Here is a 17,470-nt window from a genome sequence, read left to right as displayed (position 1 = left end):
AGTTTTCATGAGCTAAAACGTTTTCTCCCTTTTTCCGGATTAAGTCTCCGCTTGAAATTCTATTCCCGGATTTTCTGTTTTTAAGAAAATTGCGAAAAAAAATCGGGCGTTCGAACAGCGTGCAATATGCATTAAGCATTTTTCTCCTGTTTAAAAAGAAATAATATCGATACCGGATGATAGCTCCTTATTTCCGGATTACGAAACAATTTTCCTTTTGTCAATTTTCTATCCATAATTGAGAAAAATGTAAAAATTAGTAATATGCGACAGTTAGTCGATAAAACAGGTTAAACATTTGCTAACCACCAAATATCCCTATATGAGTTCTACAGTTTGTTTTTGAGGGCGCCACCATACTTGCTCACATTAGGACGCTTTCGTCCAATTCGCATGACGCCGATGACGACCATTTCACTTTCTCCCTTCGGGCGTGGACGTGCGTTTCATCGTTGCGTAGTTTGAGATCTGAGCAAACCGAAGTTTTGCTGATTTTTGAAGCATAACTGTGAATGGAGTAGCCATTACACATTTTGGGATACATAACATACAAAATGGGTGACATAAAATCATTTTTGCACCAATGGTGTAGTAAAAATGCTGTTGAACCGGCATTTGAAGTTAGAACTACTGGTGAGTCCGCCATCTTATTATCTATTGCATTTCCCGCTATGAAAAACATGTGAAACACAAGATTGAATGTTTAATAAACAAATATAATAAATGAATAAAACTAGCATATAGATAGAATTATTTTTTAAATACAAGTGTTACATAATATATATTTTCCCAGGTCCTAAACACCGCCAACGTTTCCTCTGTGAATTGCGCGTCAATAACTTTGACTATGTTGCTGTTGGCAACTCTACAAATAAAAAAGACGCTCAAGGAAATGCCTCTCGAGATTTCATCAACTATTTAGTTCGCATTGGCAAAGTTAATATTAATGATGTACCTGCAGATAGTGGCCCATGTGGAGGAGTAGGAGGAAATGGAGATTTAGGAGGTCCAATATCTAATACACCCAATAGATCAGTTTTTAGAGAAGGTGAAGGCCCTAACGACTTTGGTCGAGCTTATAGACCATATAATGAAGGGGGAGACCAGAAACGACCTTATACCTACATGGACAGATTGGCTGATCAAAAGCGAGTTGAAGAAGCCGAAGATGTTGATGTTAATGCTGGAATACATGGAAACTGGACTGTAGAAAATGCCAAGTCTAAACTTCATCAGTTTTTACAGATTAATAAAATAAGTGCAGATTATAAGTATACACCAGTTGGTCCGGATCATACTAGGTATTTAATAAATATATATCTGTGATCAGTTTTTATACGAGTATGATTATTTTTGAAAGGTTTACAGTGAATAAAAATATCATTCAAAGCAAGCCTTTCAAAGTAGAAAAACTATATTTTTTTTGGTTGATAAAATCTGTTCATTTAAACATCAATTTTAAATGAATGAATTTTTAAAGAGCAAATTTTCAAAGCATGATTATGTTTTCAATCATAAACGAGACCATTTTGGAGTACAATACCAAAGCTATGCACACTGAGGGCAGTAATAAATTCTGCAAATATGATAGCATCAAAGTAGCCAATTAATCTTACCATTGAAAGCTATCGAAAAAAAAATTTTTCGGTGGTATCCAATGGAGACATCGGCTCTTTGTTGACTTTGCTAGCACAGTATGACCAAGACTTTTATTGAACTGATTCAATAACTGTTTTGGGATTGCTCTTTGCAGATACATAATCCATGTGCTCCAATTTGGTCTCGGATAAAAATAAAGCAATTTGGTGAGTATTTCCTTTTTATTTTTTGCATGATACTTTTATTTCTAACAACAAAGGTTTTATCTTGCTATTGATTTAGCAAAATTACTGAGGTATTTACTATTGACTAAATATGTTTTGTGTAGGAGCTTCATGGCTGAAATGTCTTTCTACGTCAAACAGCTTGGTCGAAGTAAGCATTAATTTCATTAAATGTTTACTTTAATTATTGCAATTAAATGTGTACTAATTAAAATGCAATTCCATAGCTGTCACAGGGCGTGAAACTGGATCCAATAAGCAGACAGCATCAAAGAGTTGTGCGTTATCACTTGTAAGACAGTTGTATCACCTGGGTGTCATTGAGGCTTTTAGTGGGACACTAAAAACCAAGAAAGAAGGAGATCAATTACCACCCTACCCAGTGAATATTTCTCCAGAACTTGTAGAAGAATTACACTCGGTTCTAGATGCTTTAGAAATTCAACCTGTGGCCGTTTGTGCTGTAAGACTGATAATATTTTTTTTTCTAGCTACAAATCTAATTTGAGGATTTGTTGTACTAAATAACTATTTATATGTAATATAACTGCAGCAATCTGCAAAACAGGAGGGACCATCAGAAAATCAGAACAGCCAAGGAATATCTTTAGTCACAGATCATGTATTAGAAGAGTTCATCTCTTCCAAGCCTCAACCAGCAGGTGTAGTAAGTTGGTCTCCACCGCAACCAAACTGGAACCCATGGACTGGTTGCAACATCGACGAAGGTCCTCTTGCTACTATGACATTGGAGCAGTTATCTGTTGATCTAGAGGCAGAAGGTAGAGAGCGTATGCAACAAAACCATGATCTCCAGCAGAGTCTGAAGAACAGATCAAACTTGCCTGTTTTTACCAAAAAGAACGAAATCATGAACGCCATCAATGACAATCCAGTCATTATCATCCGCGGTAACACGGGTTGTGGTAAAACTACCCAGGTGTGTCAATTTATTCTCGACGACTACATTTCCACGGGTCAAGGTGCCTACTGCTCTATTTGCGTGACTCAGCCTAGAAGAATATCAGCTGTTTCGGTCGCCGATCGAATCTCCGTAGAGAGATGCGAAGCTCTTGGGCAAAGCGTCGGTTACTCCGTGCGCTTCGAGTCATGTCTCCCTCGACCATACGGTAGCATCATGTTCTGCACCGTTGGAGTCTTGTTGAGAAAATTAGAAGGAGGATTGCGGGGTGTGTCGCACGTCATCGTCGATGAGATTCACGAACGCGACGTCAATTCTGATTTTATTATGGTCTTGCTCAGAGATATGATCCACATGTATCCTGACTTGAGAGTCATTCTTATGTCTGCTACTATTGACACCACTCTCTTCAGTCAGTATTTCAACAATTGTCCGGTCATTGAAATACCAGGCCGAGCATATCCCGTGCAACAATACTTCTTGGAAGATTGTATTGAAATGACTAAGTTTGTGCCTCCTTTAGATTCGAAGAAACGTAAGAATCGCGACAGTGATGACACAGGATTAGAACAAGAAGTCGAAGAAAACTTAAATAAAATCGCTGATCAGCGGTACAGTATTCAAACTAGAAACTCTATGGGTCAGATGTCAGAAAAAGAAACTAGTTTCGAACTGATTGAGAGTTTGTTGAGATACATCAGAGATCAAACGGTACCCGGGGCTGTCTTAGTTTTTCTTCCAGGATGGAATTTAATTTTTGCTCTTTTGAAACACCTTCAGCAACATCCGCTATTTGGTGGTTCAGAATATGTTATTATTCCGTTGCACTCTCAATTGCCTCGCGAAGATCAGCGACGCGTTTTCGATCCAGTTCCATCAGGAAAGACAAAGATTATTTTAGCGACAAATATTGCTGAAACTTCCATTACTATTGATGATGTTGTCTACGTCATTGACTCTTGTAAAGCTAAAATGAAGCTTTTCACTTCTCATAACAATATGACAAATTATGCTACCGTCTGGGCCAGCAAAACAAATCTGGAGCAGAGAAAAGGACGCGCCGGTCGTGTACGCCCAGGCTTCTGTTTTCATCTTTGCTCAAAAGCTCGTTTCGAAAGAATGGACGAACACATGACACCGGAGATGTTCCGCACACCGCTTCATGAGTTGGCACTGAGTATCAAACTTTTGAGACTTGGAAGCATTGGACAATTCTTATCAAAGGCCATTGAGCCTCCTCCAATCGATGCTGTTATCGAGGCAGAAGTCATGTTAAGAGGTGAGGTAGCGCTTTAAATTGATTGACTTTCTTTTTATAATTGTATATCATGACTAATAATGACAGAATGGCATTTTCAGAAATGAAGTGTTTGGACAAAAACGATGAATTAACACCACTTGGCAAGATTCTCGCTCGTTTACCAATCGAACCGAGACTCGGTAAAATGATGATCCTCGGCTGTATGTTCCGTGTAGGAGATGCCTTGTCAACGATGGCTGCAAATAGCTCAACTTTCCCCGAAGTATATAATATGTCTCCAGATATGCGTAGATTATCTTCTCAGCAAAAGTGGTTTGCTGGCGCTCGTTACAGTGATCATGTAGCCATGTTGCATGTATTCCAATGCTGGGAAGAAGTTCGCACTGGCGGAGATTACGCTGAAAATGCGTTTTGCGAGTCTAAGAATTTGAGCATGCCGACTCTCCGTGTTACATGGGAGGCAAAAGTAATTTAACATTAGCATTCAAGAACTCAACAAAAGCACGCCAGTTACTAAAATGAAAGTTTTTTTTTCGTTTCAGAATCAACTACAAGAACTATTGAAGAGCGCTGGATTCCCAGAAGAAACCCTTATGCCAACGCCCTTAAATTACATGGCTGGTGCAGATGTACGTTTAGATACCATAACCGCACTATTGTGCATGGGTCTTTATCCAAATGTATGTTTCCACAAAGAAAAGCGAAAAGTCTTGACGACCGAGGCTAAAGCTGCCCTTATTCACAAGACCTCCGTCAATTGCAGCAACTTTGAACAGAATTTTCCATTCCCATTTTTCGTATTTGGAGAAAAGGTAAATTTGTTTTCTCTTTTCATACATTTTTTAAGAAATTTATGCTGATTCATTTGTTTTTTACAGATTCGTACAAGAGCTGTATCTTGTAAGCAGATGACCATGGTTTCTCCTCTGCACCTTTTGCTCTTTGGCTCTCGTAAAGTAGAATACATAGATAATTTAATCAAATTAGACAATTGGGTCAACCTCGACATGAACCCCGAACATGCTGCTGCGATTGTTGCTTTGAGACCAGCTTTAGAAGGATTAGTCGTCAAAGCTGCTAAAGATCCAGAAACCATCCTCGAACTAAGCCCTTTGGATGAAAAAGTACATTAAACTTTCAAAATTTTTTATTTTATTCACAAGTGCAATATAGTAAAAAATAATTCATTTTTTTTAGATCGTTGCACTTGTCAGAAATCTTTGTGGTATGAATGCTTGTCGATTCCAAATGGATCCAATAACTGGAGGTGGTTTTGGCTCTAGAAGGCCACCAAGAGGACATGTAACAGGCATTCGTCCTGGTGGAAACGAGGGAGGTCCACCACCTAAGAGAATGTTTACAGAAGGTGGAGGTGGTGGCAGTGGCTTTGGGCTAGGTAGAGGCGGTTTTGGTGGCAGAGGAAGCTTTAGAAACAATAATTTTGAAGGAGGTGGCGGAGATGGCTACAGAGGAGGCGGAGATGGATACAGAGGAGGCGGAGATGGTTACAGAGGAGGTGGAGATGGTTACAGAGGAGGCGGAGATGGCTACAGGGGAGGCTTTAGTGGAGGTGGTAGAGGTGGCTATGGAGGTGGTGGTTTTCGTGGTCGCTACTAATCACTTCCATTTTAACAGACGAAATATTTTATTCGTCGCAAAGACAGATAATATAACTTATTATCTACTACTTAGCGTTATATCTAATCACTATTCCAATTATATTATTATTTAGTATGTAGAAATTAAACTTAAAGAATAAACTCTTTATATTCACTCAAACTTACTTCTTTTTATTTACCTTAAATATAGAAGCACTTTTTCAAAATATGTAAAATGTTTAAGCTTTATAAATAAATGTTATTAAACTTATTAATAAGTAAAATAAAAATATTATAATTATTGATGAAAAACTACATGTATGTACATGTATCAAATTATTGGTTTATCTGATTAGCTCATACAGTACGCATGTTTCTATTTAAATCTAACCTAATCTAATTTAAAAATGTTCCATGAAAATTATTCTTATTTCTGTTTTGTATAAAATCAACTTAATATTTTTTATTCAAATTATTTGCATGTACATATATTATATTTTATTTAAAAAATTAATTTTTTATTAATAAGTTTTAAGGAAAATGCTATTTCCTCTACTCTGGTTATTGCTAGAAAGCATAACATTTCTGTATTTCTAACATAATTAGTTCTGAAAATTGAAAGAAACCCGCCAAAGGTGATCGCTTTTATAAAGTGAAGATATTTTTTTCGTACAACTTATTTATATTGTGAAGACGTACTTCCTTTCACTATTTCAAACAGAGATAGTTTCCAATCAAATTAGTCTTTGCGATCACAATAAATGAAGTATAAGGTTAAACTTTTTATAAAATTGGTATCTTATAGATCTACGAAGGAATGTTTTTAATCACAAACAGCATTCTATACATGTACCCATGTCTCGCAGATTCGATCTTGGGATCCTCTCACAATTTATCTTGGTGATTATCTAAAAGAAAATAAAGAGCTATATTTATGATTATTAAAATTTTTTAATTTATTCTATTGATATTTTATAAATGTAAAATTTCTTTCACTGTCAAAATATTTCATGACATATCGATCAAACAATCAATCAATAATTATTAATCATGTTTAACTTTATTAACTTGATTATGGAAAATAAAAATGTAGGTTAATGTGCGCGAAGCACACTATGGTCAAATTCTAGTACAATATATAATAACTATTTGAAAAACGTGAATGTAATTCAGAACGTGCGTGCGTGTGCGCGCGCGCGTGTGTGTGTGTGTGCGTGCGTGCGCACATGCGTACGCCTGTGTGTATACCCTACTTAATCTCTGCTGTATACATAGTGTAAAATATACGTCATCTATGTGTGCGAGATTGCAGCCGTACAGTACGTATAGTGTGTCTCTTTTTTTACCTAACCTATGGTCAGGTCCACCGTGCATGGTTCGCTCAATCTAAATATGTATTCATATACTAATAAACGAAAAATTACGATTAATTAATTTCAAAGTAAATTATTAATTAAGGAATTGGTTCAATATAGTAAGTTAACGGTTAAAGTTAAAAAATATTTCAATCAAATTTTAAGAGTTGGTATATTTTATAATCAAATCGTTGTGGTCATACTGTGGTCTGCTTCATACCATTGTGAATTATGATTATATAAATAATATCCTTTGTAGTTTAATGGCAATGTTACAACTTGGTGGGGCATTTTCCCATACCACAGTGAGAATATGTCCACGAATATCTTTGTGGGTCACAGCTCAACATTTTGCAAATGTAAGCTCAGTGGCACCAAATCCTGATGCTGTAGAGAATGCAGTCAAGGTAGTTGCATTGAATTAATTTTTTATTTAATTTCATTGTTTTTATACATTTGAAAATTAAAATAAGTACATATCTGTAAAGTTTAAATTGTCTAATGACATTTAATTTAATTTATTTAAATAATTTGTTAATCTTTTTGTTTTAAAAATAACTGAGATAATATTATTACAAAATTAATAATAAATCTGGGTATTTCTTCCAGGAGCCAATCAAAGTTTTTAATAAAGTAAAATATCCAAGCAAAAAATTACCTGGTGATGAAACATTGGTTACAGCTGCATTTAAATATCTAAATAATCATTACATGCCAACTAATAGGAAAAACAACACTAGGGAACAATCATTTCTTGATTCAAATATTCGTTCAGCGAAAACTGTAGATCAGTTGTTGGACACAGTTAATCATCCTGAATTCAGAGAAAAGAATGCATCAAACGTTGTTCATGTTTTGTGTAACTGGATAACAACAGGAGCTGTTGCCATGATTGATATTCAAAGTGATGAAAGGTACTTGAAAGTTTGCAGAATTCTAGGTATTGAAAAACAATCTGCAAATCCATTAGATATAATGTCATCAAATAATGAAAATTACAAGTTACCTTACACTCAAATATTGCAAACTGAAAATGTAAATAAACAAATTGAAAATCTGAATACAAGCCAGATAATCTCAGTAAGAATGAATTTTTTACATATTTAAAAGAATAATCTGAAAAGCATTTATGTTTCTTGTTACTTCGTCAGGTTTTAATAGCATTAGCTAATAGACATAAACGGGTAACACCAACATTGAAATTATTGGCTCAAAAAATATCTTTATCAGATGATATCCTCAACATTAAGCAGCTATCAGATATTTTATATAGTATGGCGATACTTAATTTTTATGATGAAGTAAGATTTAAAGTCACAATTACATTTGATTAAGTAGGCGATAATAATGAACTTTATTTATTTTCTAGATGTTGTTGAAAAAAGTCTGTATAGAACTGTCAAAGCTAGTACCTAAAACTGACAGTGCTGCAGTAATCCGATCCTTATTGAAGTCTCTGGGAATATTGCGTTACAGAAATGAAGCATTACTTGATTTATTATTTTCATGGGTAGCCGAAAATGAAAACATTATACGGTCAAATGAAATTTGTGGTTTGCTAATGACTTTAGCTCAATTAGGTTACACGCCTAATAATTTCAATAAAGTATTTGAGGTATAGATCTTTCTTGTTTACAATTTAAACTATTTTGTTAGCCATGATACAAGTCTTGCTGTTTGTAATTTACAGAGCATAGTGTTGCCATTGAAAGAAAGTGATATGTGTCAAAGTAGTGAATGGTTGGATATTGTTTGGGCTTTGACTATATTAGATAAAGCTACCTCACAGCATTATGAATCAGTTTTGAATGATAGTTTCCTAAACAGAATATTTGGTAAGTAACAAGAAGAGGTGTTTGTTAAAAAAGTTAACTTTTATTCATGCTTCCCTATTTATCCAATAGATACAACAGATACTGTTATAGCAAGGGTGATTAAATTACTGAATGTTAATGCTGCCGCTCGTTTTTGTGAAGATTATCAAGGTTTCTTATCATAATTAATGAGACACATTAATTCTTCAATGGAGGGATAATATTTAAATTATGTTTTAGGGCCTTTTATTCCAGAGAACTCTTCTTTACTGAATACACCACTAACAAGACCAAAGGACAAAATTGAATTGTCAAATTCAATAATTAGTGCTTTAAAAATATTGTTACCATCTGACTCTGTTTATTTGAATACAAATGTTATTACTGACATGGGTTTATTGATAGGTAATCTTGATATCTCCAACTGCATTGCTGTATTGGTTCACAATTCTAAGTTTAATTATTAATTCTATGTTATAGATGCTGAAATTTGTGTAGATAGTAACTGCACACCATTACCACTCGATTCCAAATCAGAAGGAGACAAAAAAGTATTCAGGATAGCACTTGTTACTTGCTCTTATCAAGAATTTTGTCGAAACAAAAAAGAAATAATAGGACCTATAAAATTTTATAATAAATTATTGACATTAAAAGGGTACAAAGTACTTTTATTACCGTACTCAGATATTAACATAAAAGATAAACTTGTGGTACGTGTAAAATATATAAAGGATAATATAACACAACTTTTGCAAGATGTTCCAATGCAATAATCTATTGTATAAACTTACTTGTTTATTTAAGATTAGTAACGAAATGTCATCTTTCATTTTAATGTCATAAAAGTTTTTCACGATACATGCTTTGTGAACAAGTAATTGAAGTGAATCATGTAGATAATTCAAAAATTGATAACAACTGTCAAAAGTTATGTTTTAAGAAAAATAATAAAATTTGTAAAAAAATTGCTAAAAATAGTGGTCTAAATTCTTTTTCTTTTGTACGAATAATCTTTTTGAGATTATAACGATCTTATTTTTTTCTTAATTATGTTTCTTTTCAATATCAATAACAATATTATTCATATTGTTATTACAATTTGTTTTACGGTAATATATGATATGAGTTAAAGTTTGGATTAGAATTTTAAAAGAAGCGCCTTTGTGCTTATAAAAGGTTAGTTTTTTAGACTGCTGATATATATTGCTGATGTACTGCAATATGGCTACCTCATGAATAGAGGATGGTGGTGCTTCGTGGCACACCTTAAGTGACTGTTTTTACATAAAATTTATCAACTAAAAATATTATTTAATTGAAAACCATTGAAAATGGTAAATCTACATTGCACTGTATATTAACTGTTTAATATTTTTGAAAATTTAATTCTGTTTCGTTATTGCTTCCATCTGATATCTAGATGCAATTTATGCTATTATTCAGCCGTCAAGGAAAATTGCGTTTACAAAAATGGTACGTTGCACACCCAGACAAACTGAAAAAGAAGATAACTCGAGAACTAATCACAACGATTCTCGCTCGAAAGCCAAAGATGTCGAGTTTCCTTGAGTGGAAAGATGTCAAGGTCGTTTACAAAAGGTACTTGCATGCTATTGATCAATTTTAGAAAAAATTGATCTGTGTGATGTTAAATTGAAAATAATAAACTTTCTAGGTATGCAAGTTTATATTTTTGCTGTGCAATAGAGCAAAATGACAATGAATTGCTGACCCTTGAAATTATTCATCGTTACGTGGAATTGTTAGACAAATATTTTGGCAGTGTAAGTTTATGTGTGGAAATGAGCTTTGCAGACATTTCTTTGGTAAAAATATTATTAATATTGTTATTACAGGTGTGTGAGTTGGACATAATTTTCAATTTTGAAAAAGCATATTTCATACTTGATGAGCTTCTTGTGGGAGGAGAAATCCAAGAAACTAGCAAAAAGAATGTTCTGAAAGCTATTGCAGCCCAGGATCTTTTGCAGGAGGTTAGTCACGGCGATGTTCCCATTGAGTTGTGATCTGTCTTATTGAATGTCATTCTTGTCTTCCTTTCCTTTTGGCTATTGGATCATTATGGCTAGATTTCAGATGAATTAAGTATTAGATGTATTAGCTGTTTGATAGAAAAAAAGTTGGCTCAATTTATTAGCAAGTACTTAATAATAAATAATGAATTAATCACTTGTGTTAGTGTAGAAGTAAAAGTACAAATTGCTTGATCTCTTAATTTTGGTACGAAAAGGTGTATTGAACATTGATATATATTTCCTTATTGAAATACTTTTGCCAATACCTATGTGCCAAAGTGATCCACAGTCCATCTTTTTCCCCTGGTAATTTATGTTTGTCTCAATTTAACATCGTAAAATTGTACAAAGTATAAAATTAGAAATCTTAAAAATTGCATGGCAAGTATTCTTGCATAACAAAATAGTCCGATTGAATTGTGTCAATTTTCAAAATTTCAGTGTAAACTGTCTTATTCTGTGTGTATGAGTGTGTATGTATGTATTACTGTTTGTTGCAACAGAGCATGCATAATATATTTATGAACAAGTATACAAATTAATATGACAGAACTAGTATACTGTGCACTACATGTTCAGTGAGAGTGCTGACTCACAAGATGAATATCAGTATATATTTTAATATATTTCTAGAAGTTAATAATCACTATAGATTGTTTCTTTAACTTATATATTGCAGTATAATATTTTTTATATTTCTATTGATAACGTTGAGTTTCTAAATACTTGCCTTTTTTATGCTACTGCCACGACATTTTCCTAATTACTAAAGTAATTAAAAGAAAGTTTATTGCCAATGTATCACTCAAGCCAATCGCAACCAATGCCGTGATAAGCGGATTAATACGTTAGAAGGAGAATATGTTAACTAACCGTGTTGTACTATGACGAGCTTATGGTTAATTTTGCTTGACCAAACTGTGTCGCGTATCGACCTGCTGTTCTGTTGGGTGCATGTCTTAATCGGAGAATAGCTTTTCTCACTTGTTCGTAACTGAAATTTAAACATTTAAAAAATCGTTTGTCAAAGTTACAACAAGCCGTTGTCAGGTGTGTTCGCGCGTCCTTTAAATCTAATACTCATGGAGCCGTCATTCACACAACACCGATATCTCTATAGGATTCAAAGAAATATGATTGTTGTTGCGCTTTTTCAAATTATTGTTAGACGAGCTTAATTGTTACGATATCCAGTTATAATTTTATACATGATATATTATATATTACGCAGCGTTTGTCGAGAATGCAGCTATTGTGGTATAATCGAGGTAGATCATGCCCTAGTTTATTTAACCGTACTTGTATATTTAGAAATGAGAGCAGACATTATAGCCTTAAAAAGTTTTATATTAACGTACTAATTGCTATTATAATTTGTGCAATCAAATAGACCAAAAGAGAACGTACTCCATTACCATTGATATCTATTTCTAGTTAGTATTGGATAAATATGCAATTCGTATTTGTAAGTTCATAAATGATAATCGATAGCATTAATAAAGTGGTTGTATAGTACACCTTAACAAAAAATAGAGTGCTAAACAAAGTCCAAAGATTATTATACCGTCATAACCAATACGTGAAAAATATCTGGAAAATAAGACCGATAATGCTACAATGTCTGCTCTATAAGTGTTTAATCCTATAGTATTTGTATATCGTGTGTGTTGTAGATCAAGTAGTTTATTCTAGTCGAATACACATTTTTTTTCTTATCTTCGCCTGTATCTCGTTACGGCACAGCCTCCAATTCTTTCGTTCAACAAAAAGCTTTATACACAAAGCGAAAATATCAGTCCTGTATCAACTGTGCGTAGACGCGCCTGTTTACGCGCGTCTCACGCGCAAATAGGTCGCTTGGAATCAATGTAAGTTGTTTTGGAGAAATTAATAAACTGTCTTTTCACCAACAACGTCTTAACCAGAGCTTTGATATTTGTGTCTCTTCACTTGCGTCGTTGCGTTGTCGTGTTCAAACGTTATTTTCTGCTTGGTAGACTTTCCGTGCAAATTCCATTGTACTGTGTCGCTGCTGTTTTTCTTTCTTTCTTTTTCTTTTTTTTTTTTATATCGTTTTTTTCTTTCTTTTTCATTTGCCTATATGTTCCTCAGTGTACGTCCGATCCTGCGTTCGCGATTCGTTTTATACTGTTGATTTTTCATCTTTGCAAGTGAAATTGAACAAGTGCGATGTTTTTTTTTTTTCTTCGCTTGCGCCGGTGAGCATATCGTTGGCTCGAAACACGGCTAGCCTCGTTCGGCCGCGCGCGCCCAACGACAGGATAGCGTTTCGGGCGACTCGCGCCGCAGGAAAAGAAATTCGGGAAAAGCGCACTTTTTCAATTTCGCGCGTCACTCCAACGGCATCCATGCCCTGGGGCGATCGAGAGTTTGCATATCCGAATATTCGTCGTGAAAAATCTGCTCGCGCCTTTGACGTCCGCAGCCCAGATAAAAAGCGCGACGCTGCTCGCATCGTCAGTTCACCGTAACGTATTGTCGCGCGAGCGATCGGACCGTCGCGCGATCGATCCATTAAAGTAACCAGCGGGCGAGTTCGGAGCGTCGAGCGAAGTTGCACGTGCGAATGTTCGGATAGAAAGGAAACGTCGAGAGTCCCGAAATGACGCCGATGCTAAAGAACGAGTGTTTGTTTTTGTGGAAAAAGGACGAGGCCGTGGAAGGTGCGCTGCGAGAAATAGGGCTTTTATAGGCAAACAGCTCGGGCGAAACTAAAGCAAAACTGTAGTCATAGCCAGAACGTTCCAATGGATCTCTCCCCGCAGCACGTGCCACTCAATTAAAAAATAAAGCTAGAAGAGTCCTCAACGCTTTTGTCGTCGTCGCCGCAGCCGCCGCCGCCGCCGCCACCGCCGCCGCCGTCGTCGCCTCATTTATTCAGGAATTGTGCACTTTGTATCGCGTTCTCGGGCTGTTTGAACAGCCGAGATAGAGCAACTTGTAATGTTCAATATTTAACGTCAGACTGACAGCCCCGGGGAAACAGATATTCTCTGTTTATTGATTGTACGTGAATTCCGCGGCAGCGAGTCGATGTATTGCTCAGTTTTTCATCTCGCTGACATAACTTTATATGCGAGAAATGTGTCAATAACTTTTTTTCCTTGTTGCCTACGTCTCATTCGAAATTGTGCGTTTCTTTTTCAATGTTCACAGCTGGACGTCGACCGCTTGTCTTTTGATAAAATTTATGCGAATTTAATGTAAAATCTTTTGATGTGGCTTTGCGATATGGTAACGCTTTTTTAGACCTTTCCTTTTTATTTAACTCTTGAAATTGTTTATGTACAATTAGCTTCTACGTATCTTTTGTAAAACGATATGTCAATACATAAATATTAATTTTTTTCGGTTCAATTTTAATTCACTCGTAGCGAGAACAATACTGGTTTCATCATTGACATACCATTTTAAGAAAACGCCACGTGAATTTTTAAAGAAAACAATGGTTACGATAAAAAATGTTTTTGATAAGACTGGACATTTTCATTACCGCAAACTTGCCATATTTTTGTACTAATGTTCGTTGAAAACTATTTATAACCCGAAAATACATAGCATTTCGACAAAGGAAAAATGAAGAAGAAAAGAAATTAAGAATGATGTATGGAAAGCGAAAAATAAAAATCAGTAATATATTTTGTTAACCTAGTTATGTATGAATCCACTTAGAGAACGTAGATTTTAGTGAGTGAGCCATGGTAGGTCTAACGCGAAGTTTGTATGTAATCTACGGCAATAATTGTAACTTGACGCAACGACGAATCATGTAGATGTAGATTCAGGAGATGAGAGAAACATAATAAAAATTAATTAACCCATGTGAATTGTGAAATCGCACCTGCGCTCTTACAGCAATTTGTGTCAATTGTCATTGTGACTGCACTTTAGAATAATAAACATATGAACACGAACACACAAACACCTCTCAAACAATCAGTTAAATAAAGCAATCTTCTAGAAAGTAGAGACTAAAAATAAAATCAACGTGTAGTCACTATTTTGTTCTTTCACCTGTCTCTTTTGTGCATTTATTACTTTTGTTTTGGGTTTCTGGACTTTTTCTTTCCTATTAGTCGATAGATCATACATTAGATAACTCCTAGACAGAAATCAGTGTGAAATGTGCTATTGTGTCGATTCGACTAACACTTCTGAGTTACGAAAGCCGATCAAATGCTTGTTTTGTCTTTTTATCCTATTCTTATGTGTTATCTAACAAATGATTTGATAAGAGTGTTATATGAAAAGGGTTCAGTTCATCATTTGAAGCTGCATCAAGAAGAACGTAGGTACGTGATATGTTATTCTTCAATAAACTAAGTTAGCTTTAACATGCACTTTTACTGAAAAAAAAAAGTATCGATTTCCGAGAGCAGCGTCAAAGTAATTGATCCCTGTTCATATTTCAGCACTTTGAAAATAGTTGCGAGCACCCGTGGAGTGCCCACTTTTAACACTCTTCTCGCGGATTGCTGCATTAATGTTTTGCACATTTTTTCTGCTTCAGGAGGAAACACCTCAAGGCTTCTTCGAGGATCACGGGCTTGGCTAAGTCACCGCCGGAATCTCAAATTTTCATCGCTGCTCTTTTCGCTTCGTAATCGCTGCGTCTCCAGCGACTCTGCCGTTAAAAACAAAACGACAAAGCACATTCGTGGAACAAATCTAGCTTAGAGCAGCCGGAGAGCAGACGCGTCATATACTTGCAAGACTATTTAGCATTGGTACTCAGATTTGTTCCTTAGCAGTGTAGACTATAAAATGTTGCAAATGTTGTGCGATCTGTGCTCAATTTCAACGCGGACAGAACAATCTTTTCAGAAGCTTTATTTATCGTTACTTTGGGAGGGCGCGCCGACAGAACATTTGGACATCCGCAACCATTGGCATATTATATATCGTCGAGCAACGCTTACGAGCAATGTTTAGGATAAGACTTTGGCAGAAGCAAGAAGCAGCTGCGGGATGCAAAGTTGAACGACGACCGGTTGTTATTGATCGTCCACATTCCTGATTGAAGAATTGATTAATTCAACGAAATGATAAATTGACCGAGTTGCATCGATTGTTGACTATTGCTACAATTATCGTCCGTTTGGTCTTTTACTAATTAACCAACTCACGCGCACAATATAAAAGATTATCTACGAACCAGAGTTTTATCTGTAGCCACAGGATCGTTGAAATTGCATGTTACGAGGGAGTGCTTTGCAGCATCGTTTCCTTATGCATTCTCCTCTTGTTTTTTCCTTTCGGATACTTTTTTTATCGCAACCTAGTTATACAGAGCAGTAAAACTTAGTGCTATTTTTAATCGATCAGTTTATAATTAATGCTATTATTAATAAGCGCTATATGTAATCACGATAGACTTGAGGGGATTCAAAGAATTTAAAATGATAAAGTTGCTAACATTGTAATTGTAGAGTCGTTATTGGCATTGACAATTGTATTCTATGTAGAATCGATTGACCTGTTGTAATACGATAGACTATGCTTTCTGCTCCGTCCACATGTATAATGAAAGAACACGCGTGCGTGATATACACGAACAAAGACATTTTTCTCAATGTGCATCTATGAACGCACACGCACATTTCTCATCTCTCTCTATATACGTATATATATATATATATATATATATATATATATATATATATTCTTCGATTATACACACAGATAAGCTCTCAAAAACCTCGAGGAGCGTGCCGAGCATCTTGGAGTTCGTTTGAAGAGAGAAAAAGCCAGTTAGGCGCTTTTTGTAAAGACAACGAGCCATGTACAATAAAGAAGTTTTTCTTTTTCTTTTTCCTTTTGTAAAACAATCGCACAGACTTCTCATTTGCGAGGCGTCAATCCACGGACATTCAAGAGAAAAACAATGGGCGAGAGTCTGAATCGAGGAGAGATGTTCCAAGAGACGCTTGGTTTCTCTGCGCTTCGTACTATTTCGGCCGAGCATATAGCGACGAACGCGCGCGCTGGTCAGCCACTGTACAACGCGCCGCGGCGGACGCCAGCCAGCCGCGCACTGCCCATCGCCTTTCTTTCTCCCATTAAGCATTGATTGGCATTGCTTAGCTTCGCTCTTTTCTCGTTCTCGCCGCGGTCGAAAGGTCCGATCTCCTTTCCCCTCTCGCTCGTAATATATGGCTATTTCGAACTCTCGGCCTACTGACAACTGCGAGAGCACGACTCTCTAGCTTGGTCGAATTCGATTGATGCCTCCCCCAATCTCTCTCTCTCTCTCTCTCTCTCTCTCGCATTTACTGAGTTGGAAATCAGAGGCGCTTCTGCAGATACGCGTGCGGATTACGCGTGAGCGGTATACATTTTGCCGCCTGATCGGCAAAACCATTGTGCCAAAGCGAAAACGCTGATTATCCGATGAGTATGCGCGGACGATTCCGGTAGATCGTAGCGAGCCAGGCGCGGAAAAAGGCGCGCGCGCGCGATCGATCGCAGTTCGTGCGCGTAATCGACGCCTTTTGGGCAGCGAGCTTGAAAAGCCCGTGAACGGCGGGCGAGGGAGTGACGAAAAAACAATGGCAAGGAGCCACGACAATAGGCACGCCGATGATATCGCGCGCGTGCACGTGTAAACAGCTCGGTGCGTGATTGCGCCTCGTTTCGT

General features: G+C 36.2%; 3 protein-coding genes across 9 annotated transcripts; all 3 read left to right on the top strand.

The window, feature by feature from the left end:
* The first annotated feature begins 427 nt into the window (after nt 1-427).
* Nucleotides 428-5,774, top strand: LOC131671273 (dosage compensation regulator). Of its 2 annotated transcripts, none has more exons than XM_058947567.1 (9): nt 428-633; nt 794-1,301; nt 1,928-1,974; nt 2,051-2,286; nt 2,377-4,024; nt 4,105-4,472; nt 4,549-4,818; nt 4,885-5,130; nt 5,204-5,774. In XM_058947567.1, the coding sequence occupies exons 1-9, from the start codon at nt 555-557 to the stop codon at nt 5,621-5,623; spliced, it is 3,822 nt and encodes a 1,273-aa protein (XP_058803550.1). In that variant the 5' UTR covers nt 428-554; the 3' UTR covers nt 5,624-5,774. The 2 variants fall into 2 exon arrangements, with proteins under 2 accessions (XP_058803550.1, XP_058803551.1); XM_058947568.1 differs by lacking the exon at nt 428-633 and adding an exon at nt 1,754-1,805 and having other exon boundaries at nt 1,163-1,301.
* A 1,008-nt stretch (nt 5,775-6,782) lies between these two features.
* On the top strand, nt 6,783-9,742 carry LOC131671287 (uncharacterized). 5 transcript variants are annotated; one of them, XM_058947591.1, is made up of 9 exons: nt 6,783-6,923; nt 7,219-7,366; nt 7,569-8,039; nt 8,111-8,260; nt 8,329-8,574; nt 8,650-8,794; nt 8,864-8,944; nt 9,014-9,178; nt 9,254-9,742. In XM_058947591.1, the coding sequence occupies exons 2-9, from the start codon at nt 7,223-7,225 to the stop codon at nt 9,547-9,549; spliced, it is 1,698 nt and encodes a 565-aa protein (XP_058803574.1). In that variant the 5' UTR covers nt 6,783-6,923; nt 7,219-7,222; the 3' UTR covers nt 9,550-9,742. The 5 variants fall into 5 exon arrangements, with proteins under 5 accessions (XP_058803574.1, XP_058803571.1, XP_058803573.1 ...); XM_058947588.1 differs by lacking the exon at nt 6,783-6,923 and adding an exon at nt 6,941-7,078; XM_058947590.1 differs by lacking the exon at nt 6,783-6,923 and adding an exon at nt 6,947-7,125.
* A 248-nt stretch (nt 9,743-9,990) lies between these two features.
* Nucleotides 9,991-16,474, top strand: LOC131671272 (AP-1 complex subunit sigma-2). Of its 2 annotated transcripts, none has more exons than XM_058947565.1 (5): nt 9,991-10,110; nt 10,197-10,375; nt 10,452-10,560; nt 10,633-10,770; nt 15,344-16,474. In XM_058947565.1, exons 1-5 carry the CDS (start codon nt 10,108-10,110, stop codon nt 15,386-15,388), a joined length of 474 nt encoding a protein of 157 aa, XP_058803548.1. In that variant the 5' UTR covers nt 9,991-10,107; the 3' UTR covers nt 15,389-16,474. The 2 variants fall into 2 exon arrangements, with proteins under 2 accessions (XP_058803548.1, XP_058803549.1); XM_058947566.1 differs by lacking the exon at nt 15,344-16,474 and adding an exon at nt 13,481-14,799.
* The last annotated feature ends 996 nt before the right edge of the window (nt 16,475-17,470 follow it).

This window comes from Phymastichus coffea, unplaced genomic scaffold (genome assembly GCF_024137745.1).
Source record: "Phymastichus coffea isolate CEN01 unplaced genomic scaffold, Cenicafe_Pcof_1.1 PCOF00123, whole genome shotgun sequence".
Lineage (NCBI taxonomy): Eukaryota > Metazoa > Arthropoda > Insecta > Hymenoptera > Eulophidae > Phymastichus > Phymastichus coffea.
The sequence above is the reverse complement of the archived record's forward strand: the minus strand, read 5'-3'. Positions and strand labels throughout refer to the sequence as shown.

Excerpts from the sequence above, each read along its gene's own strand:
- LOC131671272 (XM_058947565.1), top strand. Across the intron at positions 10,376-10,451 it reads GTCAAGGTCGTTTACAAAAG|GTATGCAAGTTTATATTTTT; the intron begins GTACTTGCATGC and ends TAAACTTTCTAG. Across the intron at positions 10,771-15,343 it reads CCCAGGATCTTTTGCAGGAG|GAGGAAACACCTCAAGGCTT; the intron begins GTTAGTCACGGC and ends TTTCTGCTTCAG.
- LOC131671273 (XM_058947567.1), top strand. The coding sequence starts at position 555 with ATGGGTGACATAAAATCATTTTTGCACCAATGGTGTAGTAAAAATGCT. Across the intron at positions 634-793 it reads ATTTGAAGTTAGAACTACTG|GTCCTAAACACCGCCAACGT; the intron begins GTGAGTCCGCCA and ends ATATTTTCCCAG. Across the intron at positions 4,473-4,548 it reads GTGTTACATGGGAGGCAAAA|AATCAACTACAAGAACTATT; the intron begins GTAATTTAACAT and ends TTTTCGTTTCAG.
- LOC131671287 (XM_058947591.1), top strand. The coding sequence starts at position 7,223 with ATGGCAATGTTACAACTTGGTGGGGCATTTTCCCATACCACAGTGAGA. Across the intron at positions 8,575-8,649 it reads ATTTCAATAAAGTATTTGAG|AGCATAGTGTTGCCATTGAA; the intron begins GTATAGATCTTT and ends TGTAATTTACAG. Across the intron at positions 9,179-9,253 it reads TGACATGGGTTTATTGATAG|ATGCTGAAATTTGTGTAGAT; the intron begins GTAATCTTGATA and ends TCTATGTTATAG.